This window comes from Takifugu rubripes, chromosome 20 (assembly GCF_901000725.2).
Source record: "Takifugu rubripes chromosome 20, fTakRub1.2, whole genome shotgun sequence".
Lineage (NCBI taxonomy): Eukaryota > Metazoa > Chordata > Actinopteri > Tetraodontiformes > Tetraodontidae > Takifugu > Takifugu rubripes.
In genome coordinates this window covers 2,022,303-2,040,484 of record NC_042304.1, presented here as the reverse complement: position 1 = coordinate 2,040,484, position 18,182 = coordinate 2,022,303, and the positions used below count along the sequence as shown (strand labels likewise).

General features: G+C 42.2%; 1 protein-coding gene and 1 non-coding gene across 4 annotated transcripts in view; one reads left to right on the top strand and one right to left on the bottom strand.

Annotated features, from left to right (window-relative positions):
- Positions 1–756: 756 nt before the first annotated feature.
- Positions 757–18,182, bottom strand: part of klhl30 (kelch-like family member 30) — a 31,163-nt gene continuing 13,737 nt past the window's right edge. Inside the window, exons 1-9 of one of the 3 annotated variants that reach the window (XM_011614458.2) lie at positions 15,472–15,541; positions 14,044–14,086; positions 12,888–13,668; positions 12,621–12,819; positions 8,448–8,534; positions 8,227–8,382; positions 7,868–8,056; positions 1,718–1,863; positions 757–1,619 (exon numbers count right to left, since the gene is read on the bottom strand). In XM_011614458.2, coding sequence (XP_011612760.1) covers positions 1,377–1,619; positions 1,718–1,863; positions 7,868–8,056; positions 8,227–8,382; positions 8,448–8,534; positions 12,621–12,819; positions 12,888–13,661 — 1,794 coding nt within the window. In that variant the 5' untranslated portion in view covers positions 13,662–13,668; positions 14,044–14,086; positions 15,472–15,541 and the 3' untranslated portion in view covers positions 757–1,376. Of the gene's footprint in view, positions 1,620–1,717; positions 1,864–7,867; positions 8,057–8,226; positions 8,383–8,447; positions 8,535–12,620; positions 12,820–12,887; positions 13,669–14,043; positions 14,087–15,386; positions 15,422–15,471; positions 15,542–18,182 lie in introns of those variants that run through there. The other 2 variants (XM_029828560.1, XM_029828561.1) reach the window with 2 other exon arrangements.
- Positions 16,665–16,782, top strand: LOC115247381 (U5 spliceosomal RNA). The gene has a single exon (XR_003886454.1). It is a non-coding gene; the product is annotated as a U5 spliceosomal RNA (small nuclear RNA).

Here is an 18,182-nt window from a genome sequence, read left to right as displayed (position 1 = left end):
GTTGTTTAATTGAATGAGCAAAAGGTCACATCAGTTTGTTTTCTTTGCAGTCCGTTATTAGTGATACAAAGTGGGTATCAGAATGGAAAAACAGGTCCCAGAGACTCGCACATAAAATGCTCCACTAACTGCAGTTAAGAACAGCCTGTGATTTTACTGTCTTGAGCCAGGTCATTAAAATGCTGTCTATTCAGTTTTTTAAAATAAAGGACAATCTAAACAGGGGAAAAAAACACTTAGAAGAATGTTTCTTATAAAAACGTAGTCCTTTTCTGACATATAGTCAGAATGAGGAGGGTGCCTCACCCTGCCAACAGTGAGATAGTGATTATTCCTTCATGAAAATAACTAGATTTAGTTAACCCGGTATTTCTACCCTAAAGATCACTACTCCAACAGGAGGGTTACTGGTGAGGTTAACCTCACAGGAAGTCACCCCCCAATGACCATCAAACTACAAGGCTTCCCTCATTGTTATTCTAAAGAAATAGCCTAACCTGGACTTACTTCAACATTGTCTGAAACTACTTTTTGGCTGTTCATACATGCAATAATAATATATGGTTCAATTCTTTAATACTCTGTGCAATAACAATTTGTTTAGTACAATATATATACAATATTTGATCATCTATGTACATCGACTAACTTAATGGTCAATGGACTGAAAAGTGGACGCAAGATTATATGAGCTGTGGCAACAATCTTCTCCTGCTTTTCAGCAATACGGTTCCTAATAAAGGAAGTGGCGTCGGCTGTTTCAAATGAATCTTTATTGACAGCTGTCAATAGGCAGGACAGTCAGCAGCAGCCCATGGGCTGTTTTCACCCATATATGGTGTGAGTACATAAATTGTGTCCTTTGGTCATACTTCCAGGACAATTCACTTGTATGTTTGTTGGTTTTAACAACAAAAATTTCAAACTTTTCCAGTTTAACATGTTCTGAACACAAACCATGTTAAACTTTAAAATTACTGAAGTAAAAATCAAACATGCGGCAACTGAAGTTGGTTGCAGGAAGGACTAGGGAAAGAAACTTTACTCCACAGTGATGTGACAACTACGGACTCTATACTAGATACCCTCCTCTCCCCCTCCTCCTTCTTCTTCCTCACATTAACAATAAACAACCCTCCAGGTGGTCCTGCTTCCTTTCTCAGTCCAAAAACATGCATACAACTTTTATTCAATAAAAATTCATTAAATTCTGATTGTTAAAAAAACATATTTATTTTTAGCATTTAATAATTGTGTCAGCTTTACAGAAAATCAAATCCTGATGCTTAACAATATATTAATGAAAAAATAACCACAAAAACAAACAAAACCCAAAAAAAAAAACACACTTTACACATAAAAATATTTAATCTTATTTAATCTGTGGGCAAAAGCTGAGGCCAGTGTGCTGGATCGAGGAAAACTGTGCACACACCACTGTAGAACCAAAGTTTTGGCAGGAAGCATTCCACCTCCCAGTTGTCAGTTGACTGGTCATAAACCTCAACCTCAACACTATAGTCTCCCTCCATTCCTTTCCAATGTCCCCCAGTGATTAACAGCTTGCCATCCATTGTTATCAGGCCACCATTCTCATGAAGCATGTGAAGATGCTGGACCTGAAGAAGGCAACAACATGATGCTTAAAAACCTTTAATATTCATTTGCTTGTACTTGAGTGGTATGGGCAGGGAAAAATAAGTAACTCTGAATGTACCTTTTGCCATATGTTTTCTTCTGGATTATAAGAGAATACTTTCTTTGTGTTGTCAGCAACCAGATAGATAACACCATCCATACAGACAGAACAAGGAGAAGACAAATACCTCGGCATGAAGGGTGAACATATGGCGATCCAGCTTTCTAAAAATAAATCAAAATAACAGATTAGCTGTGCATTCCTGTTTTGCCTAAATTACACAAATCTAATTTCTTCGCAGATTGGTTGGTTAAATAGAAGGAGCTTATCAGCTCGACTGACAAACAAAACCCCTGGAAGACAGTCCAGTTGACTCTCTGCTCGACCTCAATGACCTGAATAGATGTTACACTGTTCATGGACATCACAGAATTAATTCAATGTCTTTAATTCAGATAACATCTGGGAGAGGATGTGACCAGTTAATCATATGGTCGTTTATGGTCTAGATCAGGGGTCGGCAACCCGTGGCTCTAGAGCCACATGCCGCTCTAGTGCTGCCCTAGTGGCTCCCTGAAGCTTTTCCATAAATGTGAAAATGGAAAAAGATGGTGTGAATATATTTTTTGTTTTAATATAATTTCTGTAGGAAGAAAAACATAACAAACATTCTTAATATTTTCCAATGCTGTAAAAATGTGTACCATAAATATTTAATTTCAACATCTCATTACAACGTAAGTTAAACTTAAAGGACCATCGTACAGCTTGTGGTGCGTCATTCTCTCCAGGATGCACTGCAGGGAACATAAACATTTAATCATCAATGCTCATTATGTATTTGTAGCCTACTTATTATTTAGGCTACTAAGTAGGCTAATATAGCTAATATAAAAACCTTACTGCATGTGTTGCCTTTATAATAAGGCTTATATAAGGCTTTTAATTTTTTGCGGCTCCAAACAGATTTGTTATTTGTTTTTTTTGGTCCAAAATGGCTCTTTCAACATTTTGGGTTGCTGACCCCTGGTCTAGATCAAGAGTCAAAATATGTGTATTATTAACAGTGTAACTCAAATGCTGTACAATGATTGCAAGAAATTATACTTTGGATAATACTGAAATAATCTGACTTTTGGTCTGAATAACACACAAAGTTTGTACTCTTTTGAGTGCTTTCTGGGATGTACTCTGGTTTTGTCTGTGTTGCTCCTTATGTACACCTCTCACTGTCTCCCCAGCCCAACCCACACACCTTTTTCCCCTGTATTTAAACCCAGCCTTCACACACTCTCGGCCAGATTGTCTCATGTCTTGCTTTTCAGCGATTATTGATTTCTTGTTTTTCGCCTCTGATTGGCCCGACCTGCCTTTTCCGTTCTATCCCTAATAAATTATTTTCCTGGCTGAATCTTTCTGATCCAGGCCTGTATCCCCTTCCTCGGGGCGGTTTCCCTTTGGTTCTACATGAGCCTGGTCCTGCTCAAGGTTTCTTCCTCTTAAAGGGGAGGTTTTCCTGCCACTGTTACTTGTTAGGGTTCAGGCCCTGGGATTCTGGAAAGCACCTAGAAACAATTTTGATTGTAACAGATGCTATATAAAGATTGATTTTTGATTTTGATTTGATTCTAAAAGTGAAGATTACAATAACGTGGAAGCCTAATTTTGAAATCTGTACATTTGAGATTTACTTCCACTATTTGTTGCTAATCTGTCCTTCATCCTAGTAAAGGAGCATCCTCAAGAAAGTTTTCTACCAACCTCACTGTCGCTGTTTGTGTGCTGCAACTGGGTCCAGTTTTAACCCATTACAAAATACCATTACAAGGTATTTTATTAAGAACATGAACACATTCTAAGTCTCTCTGTCAGTGCGCTTCTGACTCATCAACACACAAACACAAACACACACAGGATTTATATGGCACAGAAGACAACATGAGCACTGATTCACCCGGCTGAAACTGACAGGCCACAGCTTTACGGTCAAACATCCTTTCATCAGCTCCTGAGCAGCGGAGATGGACTTTGCAATGGCGCCAGCAGTACGCAAGCGTGTCCTACACTTAGTCACAAAGTCAAAGATGTTGGTTTTTTGATAAGGACTCACCATGAACTTCTCCTGAAGTACCTTCAAGGGCCCCCGCACATTATGGCCAAACACCAGCTCAAAAGGGGCTGAACCAAAGAGACTCGTGTTTTGCATCACGTATCGCAAACAACATAAAGGCAAACCATTATCCAAATCTCTATCTGTCTCAAAAGAATATTTCTGTAGCATTTCCTTCAGGGTTTGATGCCACCTCTCCAATTCACCTTGTGACTCTGAGTGGTAGACACTACTTACTGAATGTGACACACCTAAAGCCAGCAAAGTCTGAAGGATTTGGAAAGAAAATTTGTGCCTTCATCCATCTGCACCACACATGTGGTGAAAAACTTTGAGCGCCTTGCTCATTTGTGAACTGATTTTTCTCAGTGGAACGGTCTCAGGAAAATGGATGGATACACACATTATAGTACACATATTATGTTGCCACCGACCAACACAGTCAATGATGACATACTCAAAAGGTGTACCAACATCTGGAACAGGATGCAGGGGCACTGAAGGAACTTTCTGGTTAGAATGACCGGTTAGGTGACAGGTGTGGCAAGTCCTGCAGAAATGTGCCACATCTGCTTTTAAACCTGGATAGAAAAATTGCCTCAGTATGCGGTCATACATCTTCGTTATTCCCAGATGGCCAGACCACACATGCTCATGCGCCAAAGCTAGCACATGCTGATTGTAACCTGCTGGAACTACAATTTATGTACCCAGTCCTCACCTCCAACTCCTAGCTGCAGATCCCACAACACACAAAAAGACCATCTTGCAACAGGTATATAGGTTTATTACTAGGGATGTGGTCACTTTCATCAACCACTGCAACTAAACTATGCTTTAAGGAGGGTCAGACTGCTGTAACTGAATAAGGGTGTCATGGTCCTCGTTAAATTGATGTCATGCGGAAAAGGTACGGCTGCCACAACTTCACCAGGCTGGTGCTCCCTGCAATTACCCAGGGTAGTTTGTCCTCAGAGAAAACTGTGGCAAACAGAGACTCTGACAACTCTTGCTTGGGTAAAGGCGCAGATGCCAAACACACCCGGATGTTCCTTTACCAAAACATCTGACAGAGACTCAGCTATGGGTACCATCACCACCTCTCGGGTGGGATACATCTTACCACCTGCCAGGTCGTTGACCAAAATAAAATCAACCACACTGGTGAGAGGGGTCCTGAAAGCTGTAAAGCCACACCAAGCCACAGGACCAGATGGGATACTGGGGAAAATGTGGAAAGCCTGTGCGGACCAGCTGTTAGGGGTCCGAACACGGATCTTTAATACATCCCTGACACAGGCTGCCATCCGATCCTGCCTGAAAACAGCCACCATCATACCAGTCCCTAAAAAAACACAGGCAGCCTGAACAACTACAGACCAGTGGCACAGATCTCGGTGGTCATGAAGTGTTTTGAGATGCTAGTCCTGCACCGTTTCAAGTCCTGCCTCCCTCAGAACTTTGTCCAGCATCAGTTTGCCTACAGGGAGAATAGGTCAACAGCTGATCCTATCTCTATCTTGTATGGGGGGAGTGGTTAACCCTCTGGAATGAGCCATGGGAGGAAAACACATCACTGCTGCTGTGGATCAATGTAAATTTGTCTGCCAATATTGCAACCTGCTGTAAGGTGGGCACCTTCTGCTCATTATGGTGGGTAACGTTTATACATTCAGGCAGACAAATTTTAAATTCTTCAATTAAGAGCAACTCTCTCAACAAAGCCATATCAGCCACTTTGCATGCTGAATACCACTGGTCAAAGAAGAGACTCTTTTCCTTCTAAAAGTCAGTGTAAGTCTGGCCCTGGCTTTTGGCAAGTCCCCTAAAATGTTACTGTATGCCTCCGGCACCAATTCATATGCTTGTAAAACAGCCCTTTAAGTTTCTCATAGTTTAAGCTACCCACAGTGGAGAGGGAGGCACAGGCTTCCTTGAGCTTTACTATTCAGCTTACACTGTAAAAATATGTTTGCTGAAATATGTCTCTTTCTCCAACTCACGAAACACAAGAACAAGGGGAGTGTTTTTACTAACACTGAAGCCTATATTGAATGAAGGTGACACAATTGCTGCTACTGGGCTAGTCCGAGCCTTCACCTCTATTTCCTGCATTCGCACTGCCATATCCACTTCGAGCCTTTTCAGCTCCAGCTCTCGGCGAAGCTAAATTCTTCTCCTCCTTCTCACACTGAAGAGGAGCAAGACGTACCCTCACTTATGCATCCAGTCTTGAGTCACCAGCAGTCGGTTGTGAAACAGTTCCTTCTATCATTGGAGATGCCAGAGAAACTTCCCTCCCCTCTACCACTTCACCTGGTCTGGGTAGGTCCTCGTTAAAACCTCTTTTCCCAACAGGACCTCCCCACCACTGCATCTTTCAACTCTGCCTCACAGAGGGCACAAGAAGCTAAGGTACCATAGTGAATGGTCAACTTTCCAACCAACCCATAAAATCAAAGGTTTTTGGTTTTTGTTAAATGGGTCCTGCTTAGTACCATTGGTACTCACACAACTCATGGTTCGCTCAGAAAGACTGACTTTAGCCTGCATCACCTACACGATAGTGACATAATAATCCATTACTCTATCAGGCATCTAGTTTGCATACTTAAGGAAATATTGGAGCTCTCTTCTCTCTGGGCTTCATTTCTGAGTTTCTGTGGAAAGTGCACCTGCCTGTTATACTGTGATGTATGTGACCCTGACAATTTTATTACAGATAACAACTTAGTTTGTTAATTGAAAAACTTTAGATAGTACATAGATAAAATAATATTAGAAATGTAGATAATAATATTTATCTTTTATTTCTGTAAACCTGCTGTGTCATATTTTTGTGTAAATTATTCAGTTAAATTCAGTTTAAGCCAACAAATGCATCTATCCACTTTCTAAAGCTGTGTCACATTGTGGGTTCACAGGGCCAATTCTTACATTTTGATTATAAATTATGACGGACCACTTACCGCTACAGCAAATTACTCTGGGAACAACAAATTACTGGATGGTATCAATATTGACCCTATAATTACCGTATTGGCCCGAATATAAGACGACCCTGATTATAAGACGACCCCCACTTTTTCAGTCTTGTTTCAACGCAAAAAACACCGTCTTATATTCGGGCCAATACGGTACTGAGTTGTCACAGCCCCATTCTCCCAGTTCCCTCCTGTCCCTCTGCCCCAGTAATTTTCCACTCTCCCTATATTATAAGCCTCCCCTGCACTCTCAGTCTTTGCCAGATTGTTCTTCAGCTTTTCCATGCAAGACTCTCCAGGACTTATCTGCCTTACCGCCTGTTGCCGAACCTATTTGCCCCTGACCTGCCTGCACCGCCTGTCTCCTGGTAAACTCACCAGCCTTCCGTCCCTGACCATGACTTCTGCCTCAGTGTTTCTGGTTTCTGTCTGCTCACCTGGTCCTGACTTCTCTGCCTGGCCCCGACTTTGCTGCTTCTCATCCCCAGTCTGCTCTGCTGCATCGTTGGCCTCATCTCCTGTAAGCCCCTCTCTGCCACTCCTGCCCGCTGTAAATGGAACTGTACAGTTCTGAGGGTTCACGTCCTCCCCCTCGGTTCCACATCCTGGCTCTGCTCAACCCAATCCCCGAGCCTGAAACCCATAGACTTTGTGTGGACCCTGAGCCTGAAGAACGGACTGTTTCCTGTGTTTCCTTGTCTGCCTGAGTTCCTGTTTGCCCGTGTACTAATAAAGGTCATTACTAACAGTCCCAGCTTTCCAGAGTGCTGCATTTGGGTCCAAATTGCACCCATCACATGAGTATCACATGTAACCTAAATTGACCCTGTGATGAGCTGGGGACCAGGGTATACCCTACATCTCACCAGTAGACAGCTGGGATAAGCTCAAGGAAACCATGAGCAAGTGTAGTTTCCTTTCTGTGGAAAGATTGTACAGTGATCTCCATTTCCCAAAAGACTACCACCAAACTACTCAGTGACTTCACGCTCTCGCCCCTTCATTATGATATTTCGTACCGATTGAGTCACAGATTGACCCTCGAACCGGAGGGGTTGATATTCATCCTGCACCAAAGATGACCTGCATCTCTTTCATCACTCATACAGTTCAGAATTCTTTTGTTATACTTACCTATTACAGGGTTGTAACACTGCATTGTCAGTGCATTGTACTTTACAGCACAAGATCCAATAACATAGAGCTTTCCATGGCAAGCTGTGGCAGTGAAGTTAGTCACATATTTTAGGGCAGGACATGTCAAGTTCCAGGTGTTGTTGTAGGGATCATAGTGTTCTACTTCAACATGATCTGCTGTTGTACCTAAAGGAGGGCATGGAAGAAAAATTAAGAGCTAAGGTTGTTTATGCATAGCAGCAAAACATTTGAGAAATTTGTCTGTTTCTTCCATATTTCACTTAGGTTTGTGAAAAAAAATCCAAATTAGTATTTGAGTAGATACACCAGCTATTGGAGCTGAAACAACTCCTTACCTCCAATCACATAAATCTCCCCATTGAGTGTTGTAGAAGCATGATTAGTCCGAGAGCGGATCATGGGGGCCACTGTAATCCATCTCTCTTCTTTGGTAACATACTTCCAGGTCTCAGTCGTTGACCAGGTGTTGGTGTTAGGACCTCGTGATCCTCCTGTAATAGAAGTTAAGATTTTGTCATCGTGTCCTTTTCAATTTTTCTAAAACTTTGTGACTCACCTGTAATATAAACATCATTGTTTAAAGAGACCATAGAATAACCCCACTTGTTTGGATTTGGGAAACTTGGTAGTTCATACCACTTTTCTATAGGAAAACAGAAAAATGTGTTCATGTCTGCATTGACATAAAAAACAGAGACCAACTAAAAAAGTTTATTTTCTATTGAATGTATGACTTGAATACATTAATTTTGGAAATAAAACTACATTCAAGATGTCTGGTCAAATGTATAAAATCTGAGGCTGATTGGAAGACAGATATGCAAGTTAGAACAACTTGTTTATTACTGGTGCGATATTGAAATTTGCTGCAATGTCATGGCCATGACCTCTAGTGGGAAGTTGTAATACAGCCACTTCCTGTTTAATGGCAACAACATTGAAATTTGCCTCACCGCCACCCTCTGATGAAAAGTTAAAAACTTTAACATTTAACCCCCAAATGACCACAGAGGTCCCTGTAATGAGCTATCAACTCATTCAGGGGTGAAACCTGCTGCATATGCAACTGGGATAGACTGAGCACCTTCCCAGTGCACCCAAAGAGATAAAGTGGTCAATGGAGGGGAAAATAAGCATTCAATTAGTATTCAAATTAAGATTTCAATCTGTAATTTCTCCTTGTGGGATTAAAGATGGTTTCTTCTTCTTCTTCTTCTTTGTGTGAGAGGAGTGCGAGCGGAAGAGAGAGAGCGAAAAAAACAGTGTGAAAGCACTTCTTTTCCTATTCTTTTCTTGTATGTGTGTGAATGCTGGATAGTATAGTTTGATTTATTGTGCTGTTTTTCGAATTTATATTGTTTCAAGGAGTGTGTGTGTGGCCGTCATGGCGGCCAACGCCGGTTTGACCGACTTGAGCAGGAAGCACGGAGTCAAGGTGGGTGCGGGCTCCGTGCTTAGTGTGGGGGAGGTGGCACTGGCTGTGGGCAAAAAAATTGGCCACAGCTCAATTAAATCCGCCGCCCATATGAATGACCTTATCCAACGTGCCGCCGTTTATTAGTGATGAGTTCCTGGTACGGGAGCTGTCCCAGCATGGAAAAGTGATGTCTCCCATCCGAAAAATGTTGTCCGGTTGCCGCTAGTCACCGCTGCTGAGACACGTAGTGTCTCACCGCAAGCAGGTGCACATGGTCCTCAACAGTAGGACGGAGGAGTTTAATTATCGGTTCATTGTCCAGGTAGATGATTTTTATTATACCCTTTTTGCAACCTCCTCCGCCCTCAACCTGTTTTAATTGTAACGTGGAGGGGCCAGGGCTTGTCCGAGCCGCATTGCCCTGGACGCGCCGGCGGCGGAGCCCGCCGCTCCTGCGCCCGTGGCGGCCCGTTCCGGCAGCGAGGCATTGGTGGCTCAGTGCGGAGGGAGGCTCCGCTGCCCTGGACGGAGCGGCAACGGAGTCGCAGGTTTTGTATGCCTCTCCTCTCCTCTCCTCTCCTCTCCTCTCCTCTCCTCTCCTCTCCTCTCCTCTCCTCTCCTCTCCTCTCCTCTCTATCCTCTACCTGTCCTCCCCCTTCTCCTCTCTCTCTACCCAGCCGGCCATCAGCAGGAGGGTCCCCCTACATGAGCCCGGTCCTGCTCAAGGTTTCTTCCTGTTAAAGGGGAGTTTTTCCTTGCCACTGTTGCTTGTCTGGGGTTAGGCCCTGGGATTCTGGAAAGCGCCTTGAAACAATTCTGATTGTAAAAGACGCTATATAAATAAAGATTGATAAAATCAAATTAAATCAAATCAAAGTGTCATTAAGGCATGGGCCCTTTTTAAAGTTGAAAAAAGAACCAGCTCTGAATCTCTGTATTGGCTGCTAAGGGAACCCACGGTGCACGGAGCCAGGCTGGATGTCTCGGCCGAAGCCACGCCAAGACTGACGGCTGCGCTGTGGCGGACCCGGACCTTACTCCTCCAGCACGTAGTGGCCGTGGCAGGGCCAGACCTAACGGGCGCAGAGGCAGTGGGTTCCCTGTTGGGCATCCGCTCTACCAAGGGGGTGCTTCGGCTATGGAGGAACACACTCAGCACGAGAGAGAGGCGTCTCCTTGAGGACTATGGCCAGGGGACCGAACCCGACAGCGAGGACCCCTTCCCAGAGATCTGGCTGGCTGCCCATCTCGAGAATCTAGTCGGTCCTCTCCCCAGACCATTAAAGACTTTCTCCCTGCAGGCAGTTGAGAAGAAAACCCTGTATTACAACTGTGTGAGGGTACTCAACAGGAGAGGACTGTCGAACAGGAACACCAGCGTGTGGGCTGATCGGCTGGGAGGGGATGGAACCTGTCCCTGCTCGACGGTCCTTTTCCAACCGCCCCTGAAGAAGAGGACCTCCAGTGGAGGATTTTACATGGGGCCGTTGCCCTGAACGCTCTTCGCTCTAAAATGAACACTGCTGTGTCGGACCAGTGCCCGTTTTGTTCCAGGCGAGAGACTGTGTTCCATGCGTACAGTGAGTGTGAGAGGCTCACTGTACTTTTTAATGTCATGAAAGGTGTTTTTCATGGTTTTAATGAATCCTTTTCGATCAAAGCTCTTATTTACGGTGCAGGGTACTGCTCGCAACAAGTGGCAGCTCCTAAATTTTATTTGCGGAGAAGCCAAAATGGCTATATACATCTCAAGGAAAAACAAAATCGCTAAATCTGGAGATTGTGAGGCCACCTCTGTGTGGCGCTGTAAGGTCCGTTGTAGGCTGAGGTAGGATTTTGACTTTTATAAAATGATAAATGACCTCAGCCACAATATATGGTGCCACAAAGATATATTACGCACTGTCACAGAGAAACATTTGTTTTTTGCACAACCCCTTGTGGGATCAATTATATTTGCTGTTCCCTAATATTTATTTATTTATTGTTATTCTGTGTGTTTCTAAACAGGGTGTCTTGTGTCCCTGTGTAAATTTTTAATAAAGTCTTTTTATAAAAATAAATAAAAATCTTCTTCAAATCTCTAGCAGGGTTTTTTTTTTTTTTTTATGTACAAGCCCTGAAAAATGGACTTTCTGCTGAAATTAGAGGGTGGCTTCAAGAGATTTTTTTGTACATCACGTGGTGTTTTGTGCATCTTCATACATTTGGGTGAAACAGTATCCAGGGGAGCTGTGATAACTCCCATCTAAGTAGCACCCTAGAGTGATGTTTTTCACTTCTTTTTCACACTTTCACAAAATTGGCAAAAGCATCACTGTAAAAGAGTAAAAGTTAATTTTAACTTAAAAACATGAAAAGAAGAGAAATAGATGAAGATGTTGGTCAAAATGAGATAGAAATATTGGCTGCTTGAGCTGATAGCAACGATAGCAGCAACATTGGTAACAATTCCACAGAATCACGTCATTATATCCCATTAAAAGCTGCCCAATCGAATATTTTATGCGCCACATTCAGAAATGATCCTGATTGACATCATCTAATTAAGTATACAGCACAGAAGAACTAGATGTTATGGGACTGTGATGCCAGCTTTAAGGTTTAAACATTTAAACAAAGGAAACTAGGTATAAACTGACAGAATGTCTGAAATTGGTGAAATTCAAGACATACCCAAGGATTAGATAGTGAGTGTTTTCTTTCTTGAATTAAGTTCACTCAGTTCCTAGCAAAGCATATTGTTTTATGGAGGTTTGGAGAGAGATGAGAACCTGAAGAAGACACACTAGCAAAGAGAGCCTTTTTACTTAGTTTTCCTTGTATTATATAATTAAAAATAAAACTGGAGGGGAAACAATCAGTCAAATTTAGTAGATATTCCTTTAAGTGGTTCCTTTCTCAAAGCAGTATGAATGTCATGGCCTGTGTGTTTTGTGCCGTTTGTTTGTGTTTTGTCTCTGCTCAAACTAGCCACAATACCCCACAATGACAAACCAAATGGCTAGTGGATTGTACATTTAGCACCTTTAATGCTGAATTTCTGTCCTGAATTGTGAGTGATAGCAAAAACTTTAGCATACCACCACAGCATAAGCAACATTTTGTGAAAGGGTCTGAAACTATTCAGATATCATTCTACGTATATTTATGTTAAACTGTTTCCATTGTTTCTCTCTTTTTATCAAACATTCCCGCAAAGCTGTTCTTTAAAATTTAGACAAATTTAAAATGTGTGTGGGTGTGTGTGTGTGTTTGAGTGTGTGTATGCATGTGTGTGTGTATCTGTGAGTTTTACAAAATAGTTTGTACTTGTTTTGGTGTTGTAGAAGGTACAGTTCCTGTGTCCCCTTCTGTGCTGTATTGGGTCTCGAGGTTCATCTTCATCAGAGTCATCACTGTCAGAGTCATCCAGGGAATGACTTCCTATTACAACCAGTACATCTTGTAGGTTGGACTGTGGACTCTGATGGTTGTGTGTGTCCCTAAGTTGTGGTTCCAGATTCATTTTCTGGAAGAGTCAAAAAGTATTGTGTCATACAAAAGCATTTAGATTCAGCAGAGTGTGTATTTACTCACCTCTCTGTAAATGTTTTGCACGGCCTCAAAGCTGGTGGTACAGGACTGAAGCAGACTATTCTTCAGCAGGGTGTTAGAGACGTAGTCCAGAGTGAGAAGACAAAGACGGGACAAGCGAAGAAGTTCAGGTAAGTGGAGGAGCCGAGATTCTGTATGATGCTCGACCCATTTCAAGATGGCATCCACACGGGTACTCTCATCTCGTATTTGTAGTCCTTCATCTGAGAGGCAGGAAACCAGCCTATTCTTTTCCAGCTCTAAAAACTCCTCACCCTGTTGAATAGCTTCAAAGTGCTCCAAAAGGAAGGCCCCAGCCTTTGCCATTATCTCAGGGCAGCTGTGAACTGCCCCAAATTCCAGAATTCCAAGGCAGTTAGTTTCATCAATCTGGTGCTGAAGGTAGCGGCTGCACACACTTCTCACCGTCTGGAATTGTAGTTGACTAGAGGTGCATATCAAGCCCTCGACATTGTTTTGATTGATAGTCAGTTTGCCTGTGTAAGCAAAGTCCAACAAACAGCTGAGTATGTCAGGATCAACACTATGCAGCTCCACTCGACTAGTTATACTCTCCACAAAGTTTCCTGAAAACATGCTATGGAAGTACTGGCTGCAGAGGGCCAGAACAGCCCGGTGGCAGGGGAAGTCTCGACCTCCTGCACTCAGAGTCACATCAACCAGTTTGGGCTGAGAGCAGAGAGAGCGTAAGCCCTCCAGAATGCTCTGTGGGTGGGAGGACAGGCAGAAGTCTAGGTCATCTACATTACGCACCATGGTCAACCTTGAAGAAAATACAGAAATAATTATGTGAGTATGCAGACAAAATAAACACTAGGTTTGATACAGTCATTAACCATCCCATTAGAATGGCAGAATCAAATCTAGCTAAAGTTGAATTGCAAAATTGTGTTTTCTTTCTTATGAAGTAGAATTTTAACAGACAGTATTAAATGATTAATCTGCTGCTTGACAACACCACCGTGGGAATTTCTCCCAGGGATTTCTTCAAATGGACTAACCCCAAAAGAGGAAAATAAAGGCACTTGAGTCCATTAGCAAATGAGGCTGAGACGGCAGTTTGGTGGTACAAAAATAAATGTATTTTTACTGATTAATTAAAACTCTGGTGGTACAATCACTCAAGAGTGAGACCTACTCTGACAGATGGTTCCAGGAAAAGGGGATCCCAGAGATGCCACCTGGAACACATAATAAGTAATAATGGCTTAGAAAGAGAAAACTAAAACAAAATAACTAATCACAGTGAAAAATGAGACCCAGAGAACAGGATTTTCAGAATTGATCATAGTTCAACACAATAAAAAAACCCATATCAAATATGACTACAATCACCAAAATAAACAAATCTCCAGGATAGATTTATTTGGGATTTGAATGAAACCAATTAATATTAAGGAAATAAAGGTTATTGTTATTGTTCCTGCATTGTTCTCTCTCTCTGGCCTGCACGCGCGCGCGCACACACACGTGCACACACTAGTCCAGGTGAGGCGAAGCATCCATGGTTTTACACATAGACTAACTGCTGTTACATGGTGACACTATCACCTACAGCCCTGCAATAGTGAACAGATAAAACATTAACAACTTCCAAATGATGAAATGATGAATTTGATTCAAGGGGAAGTTAAGAGGAAATTAATCCATCAAGCTGAGCAACTGTTCCTCAAGAGTTTTTGTGCCTCTCATTGATGTGAAAATGTTTTAGGCTTTTGGGCAGCAAACAAACTTTGTATGACACCCCAGATTATATTAGTGAAACTTGTATGGTATTTGTGAAGAAGGGGGGAAGGAAATCTTACTGATGTTTTGTGTATATATATATATATATATATATATATATATCGATCAAAGCTCTTATTTACGGTGCAGGGTACTGCTCGCAACAAGTGGCAGCTCCTAAATTTTATTTGCGGAGAAGCCAAAATGGCTATATACATCTCAAGGAAAAACAAAATCGCTAAATCTGGAGATTGTGAGGCCACCTCTGTGTGGCGCTGTAAGGTCCGTTGTAGGCTGAGGTAGGATTTTGACTTTTATAAAATGACACACACAGTATATCACTTTGGATCAGGTCCAGAACAAAAACCACTGTACTAAGACTTCTAGATTAACCAGATTAATCCAGAGTCTAAGCGTTCATTAAAACACACTTTCAGATTTGTGAAACCTGTTTCATATTTGCAGAAAAGCCACATTTCTCCGGATCTATGCCAACCATTCTAGAGCATTCCCCCTCAGCTGAAGCCACCAAAACAAATAAGTATAGCCTGCCACACTTACATAAAAAAAAAGTATCCATCTAAGACAGCAAAGTCTCAAGTCTTTCAAAAGCTGTCTCTTTGATGTGTGCACATTTATGCTGTACATGTATAGAGACAGATATATGTTTGTCTGTACCTGTACAGAGACAGTTTAACAGATATGCTTAAGTGCTGCTCAACAGGCTCACAATCATCAGCATATTTAGCAAATGACCTTTGACTTTGAATCTCTTCTCTCGACAACCAACAAATAACTCATGATCATTCAACGTAAACGAGGAACCAGAAAAATAACTCACTACAGTGACAGGAGGTGAAAAAAGAATCCTTGCTGTTGGAGAAGTTGAAAACATGAAGGGGGGACGCGGGGCGTCTGATGGGACAGACTATATTTAGGACTCTCAAATTCCAAACAACAGTCATGGACGTGGCAGCTGCACTTACAGGCATGTTCTTGTGTGCACAGATCAACCTGGTTTTGGACACAAGAGGTAAAATAATCGATCTGTGTGTGTGTGTGTGTGTGTGTGTCCATCCATCTCTTCATCAGTGCCATGGTTATTGGATGTTTTTTACTTGTCGGCCTCAGAGCACCACAGAAAATAGTGTCTCTTACCAACTCAACACTTTTCATATGGACCAGATGCTGATGGTTTCATTTTATAGATCTTTTGTGGAGACTTCACAGTGAAAGAATGCAATCTCGATCACACCTGACCATGCACCTCACCAGAAATAGGCAGTTTCTCCAATACAAGTATTTAAAATGTGTATTTAAAATGGAAAAAAAAGATTTGGTTGTGTGTATTTTATTGTAATGCTGAAAAATGCCTTGATATTTTCATTTTTATCTGACAACTAAACTGTCTGAAAGGCTTGTTGTGCTGAAAAGCAGCAACGGAACAGACCCTCCCAGACCCCCCATGGCAACTTGGGTTTATTTGTCCTCTAGTCCGATTGAACTGGACAATCGTATGAACCAACAGTCAATGACGGTCTGCGGGTTGAAAATGTCTGAAAGAGTTGCTCTGATGAAGAAAGCATCAATCTGGGCTGTTAAATCTTGTTAATAATTAGTTGATTTATTGTTCACCCATTCAAATGGTCACTAAAATACTGATAGAAGAAAAATGTTGAGACGCTCTCTCACTATGTTGAGATACTTCTATGGTATGTGTAGTTTTACTGTGTTTTCCTTTTAGAGCATGGGCTTTGACATAGAGTGTACCATCCAAATGACTTCAGAGCAGTAAAAAAACAAAACAAAAAAAAAACAAGATTGCAGTCCAAGGTCTATTATTAATTACCACATTTCTATTCCAGATTTTCAGAAGAAAGTCACCATGATCTGAACAATGTCATTGTTCTCTGGTCCAAGGATGAGTTGAAGGACAAATGTTGTTATTCACCAAACAAAGTCTCAGACCAATCGTAGAGTAAAAGAGGAAGTCTCACCATCACACAATTGCCTGGGGCGACCATGGGCAAAGCTCCACATGTGGTTCTCTACAAAGCATGCAAGTCTTTCGCCTTTTACTAAAGACTTCTGTGCAAAGGAGCAACGCTTTGTCAGTTGTATTTTTTAGCAGGCTCTGCCACTAGTAAAGCCTTGTAAATCATGTGAAAAGATATGCGATTCAAACTTGCACACTGTGACCAAAGCACACATTTGGAATTTGTCCCAAAAAGATCAACACAGTCTTGAGTGCAAATATGTTTGTTCCCATGTAAGTTTTAACCTCAACACTTGGGAGGAGGTGCAAATTGGTATTCGTTGTTAGTGAGGCTTTATGGCCTCACCATCAACTGTTCAGCCTGTGGTAATGCCAATGTACTTTGAGCAAGCAGTCAAAGACCATTTTTTGGCCTTTTGGCTAAGACAGTGATCACTCCCTTGCTTCCCTCGTGGACCTTATCCTTAGCAATTTGGGAGACATTTGTACTTTGCATATTTGCACTAGTTCTTGCTTGTTTGCACATTGTTTATATTGTACTTTTATTGAGTGATTTTCTTAACTGCCTTATTTGTATTTATCAGTAGCACGTTTCCTTTTAACTTACTTTTCAAATTATCTTTTCTTTTACAAGCTTTTATCCTCGCTTGTGGTGCCTCCAGCCATGTCGGCTAATTATGCCGGCCTGCGGAGGCACCACAGTGTCAGGTTTTCTTTTGAAGATGAGCAAGTTAAAATTTCACGTTTAGATTTCTCACGTAAGTTTGTACAGAACCTTTTGAACTTTCAGCCAGATGATATAAATTGTATTTTGACTTTGCCTTCAAAGGATATGATGTAAGTTTTTGCTCTGCAGCTCTGCTCCGTGATTTTTGGACCCGTTTTGAAAATGTTAAGCCAATTTTTGGCATTTGCTGTTGAAAAACTGACTGACAATGCCCATAAAACGGTTATTGTCAGAATGTTTAATGAAACAGTGAACGCAGAAGACATCTGTATCTGGTTGGCTAGATTCTGCACTGTTAAAGGCCAGGCAACCAAGGTAAGAGACGAGGATGGCATCTGGAACTGTGCTTGGAGGGTCCCCATTCAACAATGGGAAGACCCCCAAGGCTTCCAGGGCCTGAAACACTTGCCGACAATGATTGTTCTGGGTAATAACAGAGGCTACATCTACTATCAGGGTCAACCGAAACTCTGCCACAAATGCGGCGAGCACGGGCATCTGGCAGAGGCTTGTACAGTGATTGTGTGTGGAAAATGCAGAGCGGTTGGACATTCCTTTGAGGAGTGTACCATTGGGAGGAAGTGTAATCTTTGTGGAGCAGCAGACCATCTTTTCCGAGACTGTCCTTTGTCTTTCGCTAACAAACTGAAAGCTAGGAAAAAACAGGAGGAAAAAGGGGCCAACAGAAAATGAGGTGCAAACTGATTTGGAGGGAAATTCAAATCTCCCTCCAAAACCTGTGATTGGAGGAGAGGAGTCCAGTGAGGTTGGGCAGAGGGAGGGGCCTGGGCCCCACCCAGTTGAAGTTGACATGGAGTTGGGGAGGAAC